The sequence below is a fragment of the Ranitomeya imitator genome, chromosome 10, assembly GCF_032444005.1.
Source record: "Ranitomeya imitator isolate aRanImi1 chromosome 10, aRanImi1.pri, whole genome shotgun sequence".
In the NCBI taxonomy this organism is placed as follows: Eukaryota; Metazoa; Chordata; class Amphibia; order Anura; family Dendrobatidae; genus Ranitomeya; species Ranitomeya imitator.
The window spans coordinates 107,264,737-107,279,903 of record NC_091291.1 but is presented as its reverse complement, the minus strand read 5'-3'; the positions used below and the strand labels follow the sequence as shown (position 1 = coordinate 107,279,903).

At 46.0% G+C, this 15,167-nt stretch overlaps 1 protein-coding gene across 5 annotated transcripts in view; it reads right to left on the bottom strand.

Annotated features, from left to right (window-relative positions):
• Window positions 1-1,376: 1,376 nt before the first annotated feature.
• CEP104 (centrosomal protein 104) overlaps window positions 1,377-15,167 on the bottom strand; it is an 85,881-nt gene continuing 72,090 nt past the window's right edge. For all 5 annotated transcript variants that reach the window (XM_069741638.1, XM_069741639.1, XM_069741642.1 and 2 more), the window contains 3 exons: window positions 11,796-11,863; window positions 7,109-7,199; window positions 1,377-4,400 (listed from right to left, as the gene is read on the bottom strand). In XM_069741638.1, coding sequence (XP_069597739.1) covers window positions 4,264-4,400; window positions 7,109-7,199; window positions 11,796-11,863 — 296 coding nt within the window. In that variant the 3' untranslated portion in view covers window positions 1,377-4,263. The remainder of the gene's footprint in view (window positions 4,401-7,108; window positions 7,200-11,795; window positions 11,864-15,167) is intronic.

Genomic DNA, 15,167 nt, shown 5'->3' with positions numbered 1-15,167 from the left:
GTGCAATGTTTTGGCCGCTGTCCCTTCTCACCATTTATCCTTTCCGGACTCAGCAGTGTCAATCCCAGTCTGTGATTACATGTGGATGGCATCACCTCAGCTACAATGTCAGTATTCTGGCACGTGATCGATGCGGCCACTGACTGGCTGCAGCGGTCACAATTAAAGACGTGTAGCGATGGGGGAGGAAGAGAATAGGTGCTGGTGCTACTTTTCTTATTTTATAACATTGGCAGCTGTTTTGTAAATACACTGTATACGATGGAGAACTCCTATAAGATCTTCACAGCAGTCACAGCGCCATTGTTCCTGATACAAAGCTCCAAATCCCCTACACAGACAGACGCACGTTTATTACAAGTGGCTTCATTTCAGCTTGAGTTAAAGGGAATCTGTCAGCAGTTCTGCATGCAGAAGAGTAAAACATAAAAGCTTTCATGTGGCTCATAAAAAGGAACCTTTTGGCAACTTACAGCCACCGCGCCATAAAGGCTGGGACCACACGGCGTCATGTGTCATCTGTCCGTCCGGTCTAGGACTTGTTGCGGTGTGACTTTTTATTTTGGCGCTGCGATTTTGCGGTAAATAAAAAAGCCAAGTTGCAGACATGATTTTTCATGCAGCTTCCATTGAAGTTTATGGAAATAGAGTTGTGTGTGCAGCACTAGATGGACCAGCATGCCTTTGACTTTTGGTCACATTCGCTGGCTGTTCTTAGATTATTATGAGGCCGTTCACCGCCAGAGAAGAGTGTGTTGTAATATCGATGGCTTGAAGAAAGAAGTAAACGTACAACGATGGGTGTGATAATGGGAGAGCCGTCCGCCTGCCCGGCATTGTGCAGACACACACAAGACAAATCATACACATCAAATGGCACCAATGTCATCAGATACAAATATATAATATATGTATTTTTATAACTGTTTACACTAGAACATACATAGCACAATCACAAATATGCAAAGACTAAATCACCAGCAGCGTTTAGCTATGGCTGTAATTCTGCATGGATGCACGATGCCAGCATAAGGCCCAGTTCAGATATCCATGTATCAAGGTCCAGGTACTGACGGCGAGGCTCAAACCGGCCACTGGTCTCCCACCGGAACTCAACAGCTTCATATATGCCTAAGAGGATGCTGAGTTTGGGTCGCAAGACCCACAACTGGTCAATATATCACGGATGTCTGAATTTAGCCTAAGACTCCATAAATCAGAATCGATCAATTAATTCATTTGCTCTCTGGGGGGCTCCACCTATCTTTAAGGTACAATGAAAAAACAGCTGAACATGCTGCCATTACAAGTATCCCAGACCTCTGAATACCAGACATCTGAGAGGAGAATAATTCCCGCTTGCTCTGGATGGTTTCTCAATCTGAGAGGAGAATAATTCCCGCTTGCTCTGGATGGTTTCTCAATCTGAGAGGAGAATAATTCCCGCTTGCTCTGGATGGTTTCTCAATCTGAGAGGAGAATAATTCCCGCTTGCTCTGGATGGTTTCTCAATCTGAGTGGAGAATAATTCCCGCTTGCTCTGGATGGTTTTTCAATCTGAGAGGAAAATAATTCCCGCTTGCTCTGGATGGTTTCTCAATCTGAGAGGAGAATAATTCCCGCTTGCTCTGGATGGTTTTTCAATCTGAGAGGAAAATAATTCCCGCTTGCTCTGGATGGTTTCTCAATCTGAGAGGAGAATAATTCCCGCTTGCTCTGGATGGTTTTTCAATCTGAGAGGAGAATAATTCCCGCTTGCTCTGGATGGTTTCTCAATCTCAGAGGAGAATAATTCCCGCTTGCTCTGGATGGTTTCTCATTCTGAGAGGAGAATAATTCCCGCTTGCTCTGGATGGTTTCTCAATCTCAGAGGAGAATAATTCCCGCTTGCTCTGGATGGTTTCTCAATCTGAGAGGAGAATAATTCCCGCTTGCTCTGGATGGTTTTTCAATCTGAGTGGAGAATAATTCCCGCTTGCTCTGGATGGTTTTTCAATCTGAGTGGAGAATAATTCCCGCTTGCTCTGGATGGTTTCTCAATCTGAGTGGAGAATAATTCCCGCTTGCTCTGGATGGTTTCTCAATCTGAGTGGAGAATAATTCCCGCTTGCTCTGGATGGTTTCTCATTCTGAGAGGAGAATAATTCCCGCTTGCTCTGGATGGTTTCTCATTCTGAGAGGAGAATAATTCCCGCTTGCTCTGGATGGTTTCTCATTCTGAGAGGAGAATAATTCCCGCTTGCTCTGGATGGTTTCTCATTCTGAGAGGAGAATAATTCCCGCTTGCTCTGGATGGTTTCTCATTCTGAGAGGAGAATAATTCCCGCTTGCTCTGGATGGTTTCTCATTCTGAGAGGAGAATAATTCCCGCTTGCTCTGGATGGTTTCTCATTCTGAGAGGAGAATAATTCCCGCTTGCTCTGGATGGTTTCTCAATCTGAGTGGAGAATAATTCCCGCTTGCTCTGGATAGTTTCTCAATCTGAGTGGAGAATAATTCCCGCTTGCTCTGGATGGATTCTCAATCTGAGTGGAGAATAATTCCCGCTTGCTCTGGATGGTTTCTCAATCTGAGTGGAGAATAATTCCCGCTTGCTCTGGATGGTTTTTCAGTCTGAGAGGAGAATAATTCCCGCTTGCTCTGGATGGTTTCTCATTCTGAGAGGAGAATAATTCCCGCTTGCTCTGGAAGGTTCCTCACTGTATTGCACATAGACAGGTGCTAGGGTCTTGTTGCTGAGCAGAAACTCAGGGCCTCTGGTCATTTCTTGACCCACAATGATTCAGATTACTGATCAGAAATCGGCCCGGAGCCATGTGCAAATCTATCCTTCTCCTGTACAATGTTTATGACAGCAAAGTCCCTTTAAGGAAGGAGCCCCCCCGCTAAGAAAATCACAATTAAATAGTCCCTTTATTTGATTGTATAAAAAGATAAGAACTTGATGTATATGTGACAGTGTGTGAACAGCTGCAATGTGTGTGTTGTGGGTGGGCTCACAGACCACCAGAGTTACCTCTACCTGCCCCTCCATGCTGCCAGCAGCCCATCTGCACCGATATTAGAATATGGAAACCCTTCTCTCCTTTATAAAAAAAAAATCTATCTATTCTTTAGCCAGGATTTGTCTTACTATGATGGAGCTTAGGAAGCAAAATTAGAAATAACAGAGAAACTAAACTTTTTACTAATATAATTATTTCACAGGCATCGCAAAGTTATTAATTTGTGTAATATACTACATTACCTTATTTTACTTCCTTCTCCCCCTAACACCACATCGCCATATATTACAGAAATTAAATTCTTAAATTATCCTCCAAGCAATGAAAAGTTAATAAAAAAAATAAGTTTAGTTATTCTTTCAGAAACCAAAGCTTTCAGAGGCAATCATAAGCCCTGAAGTTCATAAAATAACTTAAGAGGCTGTCAGGACTTTAGGTTTATAACAGTTTTTCTAGCATAAAAAGCACCTTTTTCATCATTTATACTCTCATCTGTGCTGCTGAGGGTGGACTTTGAACAGAATCAGTCTCCTTCCCCCTCTGGGAGCTGATAATATAAACTCTTCCTAACTGTCCCGCAGAAAGAGTCTATTCAGCTATACAGCCATGCGACTGTACATGCTCTGCTGCTTCCCTGACAAGCTGACCAGAAAGCCGTTTCTATTGGCTGCCATGCAGTAAAGAAAGGGTTGACTTCATTGTTATTTTTTTTTGGGGGGGAAGGGGGGGTAGTGACTGAGCAGGTGTCACCACTAGCGCTTGCTCATTAGGTGGATGGCTACATTGCTATACACTGTGAATACTTGCTCTTGTACTATGTAAGTATATTTGATAATTCTTCACTGGTTGGTCTTCTCCACCCTCTGGCAGCTGACACTATAGGCCATCTTACTTGTCCTGCAGCAGGGCTCTGCGATACTACTGTACATGCTCTGGTGGTAGGATCTGTTGTACAATGAGGCTTGTGGGCCCCAATGTAGGATCTCGGGGCCCCCAGCTACCTATAACACGGGCTTTGTGCATATTGCTACAGATTAGTGACTTTGTAGTGGAGCGCTGCGTGTACCGCTGTGATTAGAGGTCGCACTCGATGGCTTCTCTGTTACCCTCCTTATAAAACACGACCGTCGGTCAGATAATAGGAGTAGTAGTGGGAGACAGTGATTCAAACATTGAGGGCTTTGGGTTCAGGTACCAAACAATGCAATTAAAAAGCTCTTTTTCGGGTTCTCCGTGGCTCCGCGTCACGAGTTTTCGGTCACCGCTGCGGTTTGCTTGCAGTTTTATTCAGACCTGCTCTTGGGGCTGGGATCCTACTGCCGGCGATAGGGGGACGCTGCTTGGCTCCGGTCGTCCCCCCTTTTGCTCCTGTTGCCCCTCCAACTTTATTAGTAGCTGGGTAAAAAAAAAAAAAATTAGTGGAGTAAATGAGAATACCTGCTTTATGTACAGCAAATTATGCAAAAGGTCCTATAGTCTGCACTGGAGAGTAATGCCGGATTATCAGGCTTTCTATAATACGGAACGCAGAATTAACGGCGTTTTAGGATAATTAGGTGTAATTGTTCTACAATCCTTATTGCACACATCCGAGGACGTGCCGGTACGGCTTCCTGTGTGGTGACAGGCGGGCACAATGTATGGGCGCACACACACGCCGGCATCACTCTACTTTCATTATGTCTCATGGAGCAGAGCGGAAAATACCACAATAATAACTGTACTGAAACAAGTCTTTCCAAAGCTGCCGCTACCTGATTATATATGTCTGCAAACAAAAGGAAGAGCACAGCCGTCTAACCCCAGGGCGTCACCTCCCCGGACCCTGTGATTATATACACAGACCATAGGAAGCACACTATAGCCGCGCCTTAACCAGACAGGCAACCCTTCATTATCTATTTGCCACATAGTCAGATAAGAAGGGAATCAACTTAGGGTACCGTCACACAGTGGCATTTTGATCGCTACGACGGCACGATCCGTGACGCTCCAGCATCGTAACAATATCGCTCCAGCGTCGTAGACTGCTGTCACATTTTGCAATGTACGACGCTGGAGCGATAATTTCATGACGTATTTGCGATGTAGAAGCTGTTGGTTACTATGCGCACATCGTATACAATATCATACACACCTTTGTTACACCATGCGATCATGCCGCCACAGCGGGACACTAGACGACGAAAGAAAGTTTCAAACGATCTGCTACGACGTACGATTCTCAGCGAGGTCCCTGATCGCAGGAGCGTGTCAGACACAGCGAGATCGCTGGAACGTCACGGATATATCGCTGGAACGTCACGAATTGTGCCGTCGTAGCGATCAAAATGCCACTGTGTGACGGTACCCTTAGTGAAAACATTATATCACCTGTCTTTTACTGTTCGTGCGTTACATCTTGTATTATACCCCAGAGCTGCACTCACTATTCTGCTGGGGCAGTCACTGTGTACATACATTACATTACTGATCCTGAGTTACATCCTGTATTATACCCCAGAGCTGCACTCACTATTCTGCTGGTGCAGTCACTGCGTACATACATTACATTACTGATCCTGAGTTACATCTTGTATTATACCCCAGAGCTGCACTCACTATTCTGCTGGTGCAGTCACTGCGTACATACATTATATTACTGATCCTGAGTTACATCCTGTATTATACCCCAGAGCTGCACTCACTATTCTGCTGGTGCAGTCACTGCGTACATACATTACATTACTGATCCTGTACTGATCCTGAGTTACATCCTGTATTATACCCCAGAGCTGCACTCACTATTCTGCTGGTGCAGTCACTGCGTACATACATTACATTACTGATCCTGAGTTACATCCTGTATTATACCCCAGAGCTGCACTCACTATTCTGCTGGTGCAGTCACTGCGTACATACATTACATTACTGATCCTGAGTTACATCCTGTATTATACCCCAGAGCTGCACTCACTATTCTGCTGGTGCAGTCACTGCGTACATACATTACATTACTGATCCTGAGTTACATCCTGTATTATACCCCAGAGCTGCACTCACTATTCTGCTGGTGCAGTCACTGTGTACATACATTACATTACTGATCCTGTACTGATCCTGAGTTACATCCTGTATTATACTCCAGAGCTGCACTCACTATTCTGCTGGTGCAGTCACTGTGTACATACATTACATTACTGGTCCTGAGTTACATCCTGTATTATACCCCAGAGGTGCACTCACTATTCTGCTGGTGCAGTCACTGTGTACATACATTACTGATCCTGAGTTACATCCTGTATTATACCGCAGAGCTGCACTCACTAGTCTGCTGGTGCAGTCACTGTGTACATACATTACATTACTGATCCTGAGTTACATCCTGTATTATACTCCAGAGCTGCACTCACTATTCTGCTGGTGCAGTCACTGTGTACATACATTACATTACTGATCCTGAGTTACATCCTGTATTATACTCCAGAGCTGCACTCACTATTCTGCTGGTGCAGTCACTGTGTACATACATTACATTACTGATCCTGAGTTACATCCTGTATTATACTCCAGAGCTGCACTCACTATTCTGCTGGTGCAGTCACTGTGTACATACATTACATTACTGATCCTGAGTTACATCCTGTATTATACTCCAGAGCTGCACTCACTATTCTGCTGGTGCAGTCACTGTGTACATACATTACATTACTGATCCTGAGTTACATCATGTATTATACTCCAGAGCTGCACTCACTATTCTGCTGGTGCAGTCACTGTGTACATACATTACATTACTGATCCTGAGTTACATCCTGTATTATACTCCAGAGCTGCACTCACTATTCTGCTGGTGCAGTCACTGTGTACATACATTACTGATCCAGAGTTACATCCTGTATTATACCCCAGAGCTGCACTCACTATTCTGCCCACACAGTCATTACATTACTTATCCTGTACTGATCAGAATTTATTGCCTGAATTATTATAAGAATAAACAATAACAATAATCCTGTCTTCTGTGGAGCATTTTCGGCAGTAGCGGTCCGGGGGGAGCAGAGGTCAGTGCCTTTCACCTAATGCTGTATTTCTAGGGATCTGTTTATAGTCCGGCCTCTAACCTTGTGCTGCTGCTTGTGTTCTCTGAAGAGCCAGTATCCTGCGAGGGTTCATTTTGCATCCATCTTTCCCCATAAGGTGAGATTTCCAAGCCTGTGAAACCAAGATACAAAATTTTGCAATGACTCTTTACCATTTTTTTTCTCAATAAAAAAATAAAAGTTGTGATCAGAGATTTGGATCTTCCTGCGGAGAACAATCATTAGAAGGAACCTTGTCTATATCAATGAAGGTTTCCTCATGGATCCGATACTGAGAACCCAAACCCAGTACTGGGGGTGTCTAGTTCTGAGTTAACATTGAATAGTTAATGTCCCACGTGTGGAGTCGGTGCTCCCTGGTGCATGTAAGGAGACGCCAAAGACACTCAGCAGGAATTGCACTTGTTCAATAATTGGGCTTGCGGGGGAAAGTGCATAAAATAATAACAAATACATCACTCACCTGATAAATCTGCTGCTGCTCCCTGACAGCCTGTACAGAAAGGATGACATCCAAGCCTCCTTATGTGACTGCTCAGGTAGTGATTGGCTGCAGTGGTCATGTGAGCATTGCAGCACAGTTACCTTCCTGTGGCAGTGTTTGGCTGCAGTGCTCATAGCAGCATCTTCTACCAATGCAAGAAGATGGACGCCACCGCTCCTCCTCTGTGGAGAACTCTGCTCCTAGATAGGTCATCAATGTCAAAGTAGTTCAGCGCTCCTTGAAAGGGATTATCCAGGACGATTATATTTTTTTTTAACATTGGCCTAAAAACAAACAACCAGGTAATTGCTAACATTGACCGCTCCTGCCAGCGATTCAGCTGCTGCACGTCAACAGAGATCATCTTCTTTTTCTGTTATGTTCTGTCGACAGTGGGGGACTGCAGGCGTCATGCTGATTGGCAGCTAGCAGTTTGGTAGCGGGGAGCAGACTGTCAATCAGCATGACGGTGACATTCACGCCCCGAGCAGAGAGGAAGAGAAAACGTTGATCTGTTGATGTGACATCGGCAGAAGCCACTAAATAGCCGACAGGAGCGGTCTGCGACTTCTCTGTGCCGGAAGAGATTGGCGCCGGGCACCACAGGCAGGTAGGTAGCCACTACCTTCTTGTTAGTCCTTAGACCCATAGTAAAAGTAATATAGTCCTGAATAACCCCTTTAAGCTGCAGCTTACTCCCATCCTTCTACTGGGAACACGTGCATGCTCGGCTGAGCGTGCATGTACATAGAAGGGACAGCTTTCTTCGGCAGACGGCTATGGAATGTGTGTGGCCGGAGTTAGGGCATGTAATTCTCTTTTATCAGGCAGACCTGTGGACAATATACCCCCGTCTGGATGGTCCTCTCGATGAATGTATGACCTGGCTCAATGGAAAAAAGAACGTGGTGGCAGGTCAGTGGTATCCTTCATACTTGTGATATCACATATGAGGGAACTGGCGCTGGTGCAGTCCTCCAATGTGAGGTCTCGCGTGGCGGCAGGGTGACGCTTGACTACGGAGTGCGGGGGTCCTGGGTGTCACAGTTGAACAGGATTTAGTTGCTGGAATCATTTTAATCCCCCCTATCCAGCACTGCAGGGCTGGCTACATACTGACCCCCAGGAGGAAGCTGTCGCGAAACGCGCGTCGGGGTCTGGCAAGGAGTAGCGTGCCACGCGGCTGTCAGCAAGCATCACCAAGTTCTGGGGTAATATGCATTTGGCTGAGTTATTTGGCATTTTGATTCTATATGCACATTCTATAGTGGTTAGCAATATTTGCTTATAGTGAGGATAAGTTGTTAGATGACATGGCATGCACTGGTTGGTGAGTACGTACATATTGGATTATTGGTTGAATTGATCCGTACGGTTCAGATTCCGGCTCACTATATATACCTATATATGGCTTTTGCAGTGCCCTACAAATGGTTGTAGTACTTTTTGGCAATAGAAACACTGGATTATCTTAGGTGGTTTTGTAATCAATTTTGATATTGGTCTGGACTATTTTGGTCTAATTTAATTCACATTTGTCTATATACTGCTTATCCTTCGCCTTATATAAAGGAACTATACCTGTTATACAATATAGTGCCACGTCTGAGAGTGCATGTTTTTCCAGAACTATAATAACGCATTTAAATCTTTGTATTATACTATCAGTGATCTGCTAAAACAATTTTTGTTTAAAACGCTTACCTGTCAGTTATTCTTATTTATTCGGTTCAGAGGTATTGACTTGGATTTTAAGTATATGTGTATATGTGTGTTTTCAATAAAGTTATAACTTTTTATAAAAAGAGCATTAACACTTTTTTCCAGCGTACGATTTAATAACCGATTTTGTTGGTTAATATGTTGATATACATACTGACCTCGTCTACCAACTCTGTCTTTTAGAAATAGGTGCAAAGTAAAAGGCTGAAAACGTGCCCCCATCCCACTCTGCCAAGGCCCCTCGACCTAATCTTTTCTGGAATCAGGCGAACTATCATGTAACAAAGAAACCCCCCCCCCCTTCCTTCTGATTTTCTTTTCCAATTAAAAAAAAGCACACGACGTGAAGGCCATGCTGGAATTTCAGCAGCGAGTGAGCACAACATGCCTTTATCTGAGATTATAACTCTGTGTCCTTTATTACAGGTGCTCTGGGGAGATCGCTTACAGGAGCGTATAAAGCTGACGAAGAAATAAAATGGGAATATTCATCTCTGGACGGGGTCCGCAGGATAAATCGCGCCCGCCGCCATCCATTACAGTCATGCCAACTGGCACTCTGTCCAGGGCGACGTACATCCATGAAGCCTTAGAAAGAAAAACGATAACGACCGCAGAATGGCTACTACGAAGCTAGGATTAAAGTTACTCCAGCAATCCCACCCAAATATTGCCCTTGGGGGAGGCGTTGGCTCCGACTAAGGCAGTTCCTCAGCCCTCATACACAGACTAATATCGGCCACACTCACCGATATCGACAGGTTCAGCCGACACTTTATGCGTATGGGGGTGCCGGACGATCGTCGGTCAGGAATGTCCAAATTCAGACTGAGGATAGTTTTGTTCTCCTAGAGAGAAGCTGCTGGCAGAGATGTCTGGCTTCCTCATAGAGAACACAGGAGTGCTCGGCAGAGATGGCTAGTGTCTGAAAGTTTGGCCGGCAGCTCCCCGACTTACGCAGAATTAACAGTCACCGCTCATCCAGATCTATTATGTTGACCACACTCCGACCACACCTTGACCCTAGTGTCAGCTTAGTGTGATTACAGTGTGCTCTGATTCTATTGATGAGAAGATGGAAAAGAAAAGTCTCCATCCTCTCCATGGTTTCAAACGTGAAAATCAGACTGAACTTAGATGTCATCCGAGAGCAGTCTGATATTTTCCATGGACTCATTGACTTGCATGATTGAATATGGACGCAATTTATTTCCTCGGATAGTCTCAGTCATGGAAAACATCGGACATTTGTACGGCCCCATAGATTAACACTGGACCTAAAATACGATCATGTGTACGAGTCCTTAGAAAGATTATTTACTGTTCAGACTTCTAAGAAGGTTTACTCAGAAGCTTGATCAGGCATTTAACTGGGCAATAAAAAAATCAATTTTCTCTTAGTCGTAGGTTGTCATAAACAGTGTCTGCTCTGGGAGAGAAGACTGTGCCGTCAGCATGTCACAGGACCTCCGAAACCTGCAGCAGTCAGGTGACTGTAAGAGCGCGTCAGCACAGAAACATCTAATAACACCTGACCGCTGCCATTGGCGGTCCTGTAACATCCGGATGGTATAATTATTGCTTTAGGGAGTCAGCTCCAACCATGTGTAGTCAGCACTGGATCCACCAGGGTCACCGGAGCTGGGTACGCCGTCGTCAGCAGCTTTCCCAGAGATTACTATGAAATCAGCTGTCTTTTACAGCACTGAAGAGATTTTAGGAAGTCTCATATACACTCCAAAAAATATAAATTGTCTGGAGCTGCAAATGTGAAATCCACCATCTGTCAGTGTATCCTGCAGCTTTACCTTCTGCATAGGATGACGATTCGCCAATAATGATGAGCTAACGTGCTCAGATAACGTGTTATTCGAGTGTTTTGGGCGTGCTCATGTATTATGTTGGCGTCCCTGCGACTACATGATTTGCGGCTGTTCGAGAGCTTCAATACATGCCAGGATTGCCGGGACAGTGTCCGGACGAGAGCGGGACAGTGTCCGGACGAGAGCGGGACAGTGTCCGGACGAGAGCGGGACAGTGTCCGGACGAGAGCGGGACAGTGTCCGGACGAGAGCGGGACAGTGTCCGGACGAGAGCGGGACAGTGTCCGGACGAGAGCGGGACAGTGTGCGGACGAGAGCGGGACAGTGTCCGGACGAGAGCGGGACAGTGTCCGGACGAGAGCGGGACAGTGTCCGGACGAGAGCGGGACAGTGTCCGGACGAGAGCGGCACAGTGTCCGGACGAGAGCGGCACAGTGTCCGGACGAGAGCGGCACAGTGTCCGGACGAGAGCGGCACAGTGTCCGGACGAGAGCGGCACAGTGTCCGGACGAGAACGGGACAGTGTGCGGACGAGAACGGGACAGTGTGCGGACGAAAGCGGGACAGTGTGCGGACGAGAACGGGACAGTGTGCGGACGAAAGCGGGACAGTGTGCGGACGAGAGCAGTCATGCTTTTCTAATCTGAAAAACTCCTTTAAACTTCTTCATTTCACTTACCTCTTCTCCTGGTGTGAAGTTCTCATGGCATAATGGGCAGCGATTTGCAACTTTTTCGCCTTTAGCAGCTGTTAAAAAATAATAGAAATACAATATCAGATGGTTATGATGTGACTCTGTGATACAATTACATGGGTGGCCTTATTATAGTATTGTGTGCTAGTGGCAGTGGGACCCCAAGCAACCAGCCACAACCCCCTCCTTCATGCTTTACACACAGCAGGTTATCCTCCGCTTAGCCGCCTGTCTGCTACTTTATCTCTACCCCCATGGATTAGTCATTTTAAGGATAGAACATTCATAAGCTGATCGCATATTGCCGGCTATACTATCATTAGATGATTGGCAGCAGTCCAACTTCTGGGACCCCACAATTCTAAAAATAAAGTGATTATTCAGCAATGTGTCACCATCACTGTTTTCACTGTAGCAGTGTCCCCGTCACCTGGAACAGTGTATGGGAACAGCTGTAGATCCCTTCAAAGGGCTTGTCCAGGATTACATTATTTTTTTACTATGAGCCAAAAAAATAACGGGCGGGTAGTTGTTAACTAGTTCTATCCAGCGCCGTAATAGATTGGTCACTGGCTGCTCCTGCCAGCGATTCTCCTGCTCCATAACAGCAAATTTTCCTCTTCCGGGCTGCTCTGTCAATGGAGCGTCAGTGCCGAGGTCATGATGTACGACAGCCGACTCCCCGCAGTAAGGCCTCCTTCACACGACCTGTACAGGAAAACCAGTACTGGTGAGATCTGTGGTCAGTGTCCGTGTGCAGTCCTTTTGCTGTCCGTGTGTCATATCCGTGTGCCAAGTACTGGCGCCAGGAAAGAAGCAGTACAGTTTGTGCTGTTTCCTGGTGCCGGCGGCTGCTGAAGGAAGTGGTCATCATTGTCTCCTGGTCACGCTGATCTCAGAGAGACCAGGAGACAATGATGGGAGTTGTACTAAGCAGCAGCGGTGTACATCCTATGTAATATGAATAATTAAATAAAAGCCCCGCCGTGGGCTCCAGCGCAATTTTGCTAACCAGCAGAGGGAAAGCCCACAGCTGGGGGCTGATGTTAATAATCTGGGACAAGGGTCAATACCCCATAAGATTCCCAGGCTATTAATAACAAATCACAGCTCTTTGTTTAGCCTCTCCTGGTGAATTTATGGGGGACCCCAGAAAATAAAATTATGTAGGGACCCCCTATAAATTCAAACCAGCAAATGCTAAACAGACAGAGCGCTGAATCAGTGGTATGGCTTCTTCATTATCTGGATCTGTGGGACCTCAACCAATGATAAAATGGAGGTATATGGAGACTACTCCAAGTGGAGGAATACCCCGAAAATAGACTAGGAATAGTTAAAATTAGAAACTGATGGAAAGAATGGATCTTTCTGATGTGCATCACATAGATGAAGTCCTGACACCATAACAAAGGCCGGTGTTGTAAGGGAAGGCGGCCCTCGATACCAGAGCGTCAGATCGGACTACGTAAATTTGTCATGGCAGCAGAATAACAGCGAGGCAGCCTTCCCTCATCTCAGAGTGGAATCCTATCCACAGCTTGACTCCTGATTGTAGGACATGGACACTTTTCAGGAAAAAAAATAAATAGACATTTGTTTACTTGTCGGAGTCTTATGAGTGGAAGAACCTCGCTAATGCCTGAACTGGACCTCTCCTCCTGGCTGCCAAACAGTAACAATCATTGGCCTCCACAAGAAAAGTCGTCCAGCTGGTGAAGACGTCTCGTGTACATGGCACACCCAGGCCTTTGTGGATTCAGTCACAGTAACTGTAAGGACTTGGAATAATGTCCGCTTCGGATGAGGAAATTCTTTGGGAACGGTGCAGGAGCCGCGCCTGTGATCGTTGTATGGCCGGTGGCAGGCCGCCAGGGTGCGGGGCAAACTCAGCTGCCAGTTATAACGGTTGCGCTTCAGTTTTTGTTATTTCCTATGTGGATAAAATTATTCACTTGACAACTCTCAGATGAAAAAAAAATAAAAATCATGTCGCGCTGCCTTGTAGGCCGCAGCCAACCTGACCGTGGCACCGGGGAACACAAAGACCTCTACTGTTGTAATGTCAGCAGCTTCCATGCAGTGCACAACACGGTCATTAACAAGACTGCGAGCGCCAGATCAAGATAGTGAGAGGTTTATATAAGTCGTGCGGGTTGTGCCCCTACTGCTGGCATCAATTACTGTCGTGCTGACCCATTCCCTTGTGTAAGTCACTAAGGCGAGTATGTATAAGAAGCAGCTCTATAAGTAGAGCCCTGGTATTGTTACTACTGATAATACGCACCTATAACAGTCCAGCAAGATGGCCATCGTCTCTGTGTTTAGGCTTTAGGGTAACGCAGCGGTCATCTTGCTTGGTGAACAGTAATTCTACTTTTCACAGGTAGAAATACGGCCTACATATCTATCTTTGTATACCATGTAGGCACAGATAGTGTTGTCTACCTCTCTCTCTGTAAATAATGTAGGCACTGATAGTGCCGCCTTCCTGTGTCATGGCGGTAACGTGCATGACTCCTCAGTGACGCCTTACTCACCGTTGTCACTGCACTGCTTCTCCTCGTGTCAGGCAGACTCGCCGAGTTTGCCTCTTGCAGCACTTGCCAGCACTGCTGCATCTGTATGCTGCTTCTACATGGCTATAGGGAGGTGCGGCCAAATCCTGCAGGAATTTAACTCTGCTGTGTCCTGCAGGGTTTGATTCCCCAGCCAATCCCCAACGAGTGAGTGCTGTATCAGGCACAGGCAACGCCGCCCTCCACACCTTTGCCGGAGCTTTAGTTGCAGTTTGCTGTTAGCTAGTGATGAGCGAATATACTCGGTACTCAAGATTTCCCGAGCACGCTCGGGTGTCCTCAGAGTATTTGTAAGTACTCGGAGATTTAGTTTTCAGTGCCGCAGCTGAATGATTTACAGCTATTAGCCTGCTTGATTACATGTGGGGATTCCCTAGCAACCAGGTAACCCCCACATGTACTTATGCTGGCTAACAGATGTAAATCATTCAGCTGCAGCACTGAAAATGAAATCTCCGAGCACTAAAAAATACTCGGAAGACCCCCGAGCATGCTCGGGAAATCTCGAGTACCGAGTATATTCGCTCATCCCTACTGTTAGCATCTAGTTCTCAGTCAAGGTGCTTTGTTATTTATCCCTCCTGTTACTGACTCGTCCTGTCTGACCTCTCTGCTCCTGACTTCGGCTACGTACCCTGAAACAGTGCTGCTCGCCCCAACCCCGGACCGTCTGACTACACGTCTATCTCACCCCTTCTGCACCTCGTATACCTGCTCTGACCGGTGGGTCAGCTGCTGCAGGTCCGGACGTTGCATTGAAATGGCATCTGGTGGCTAT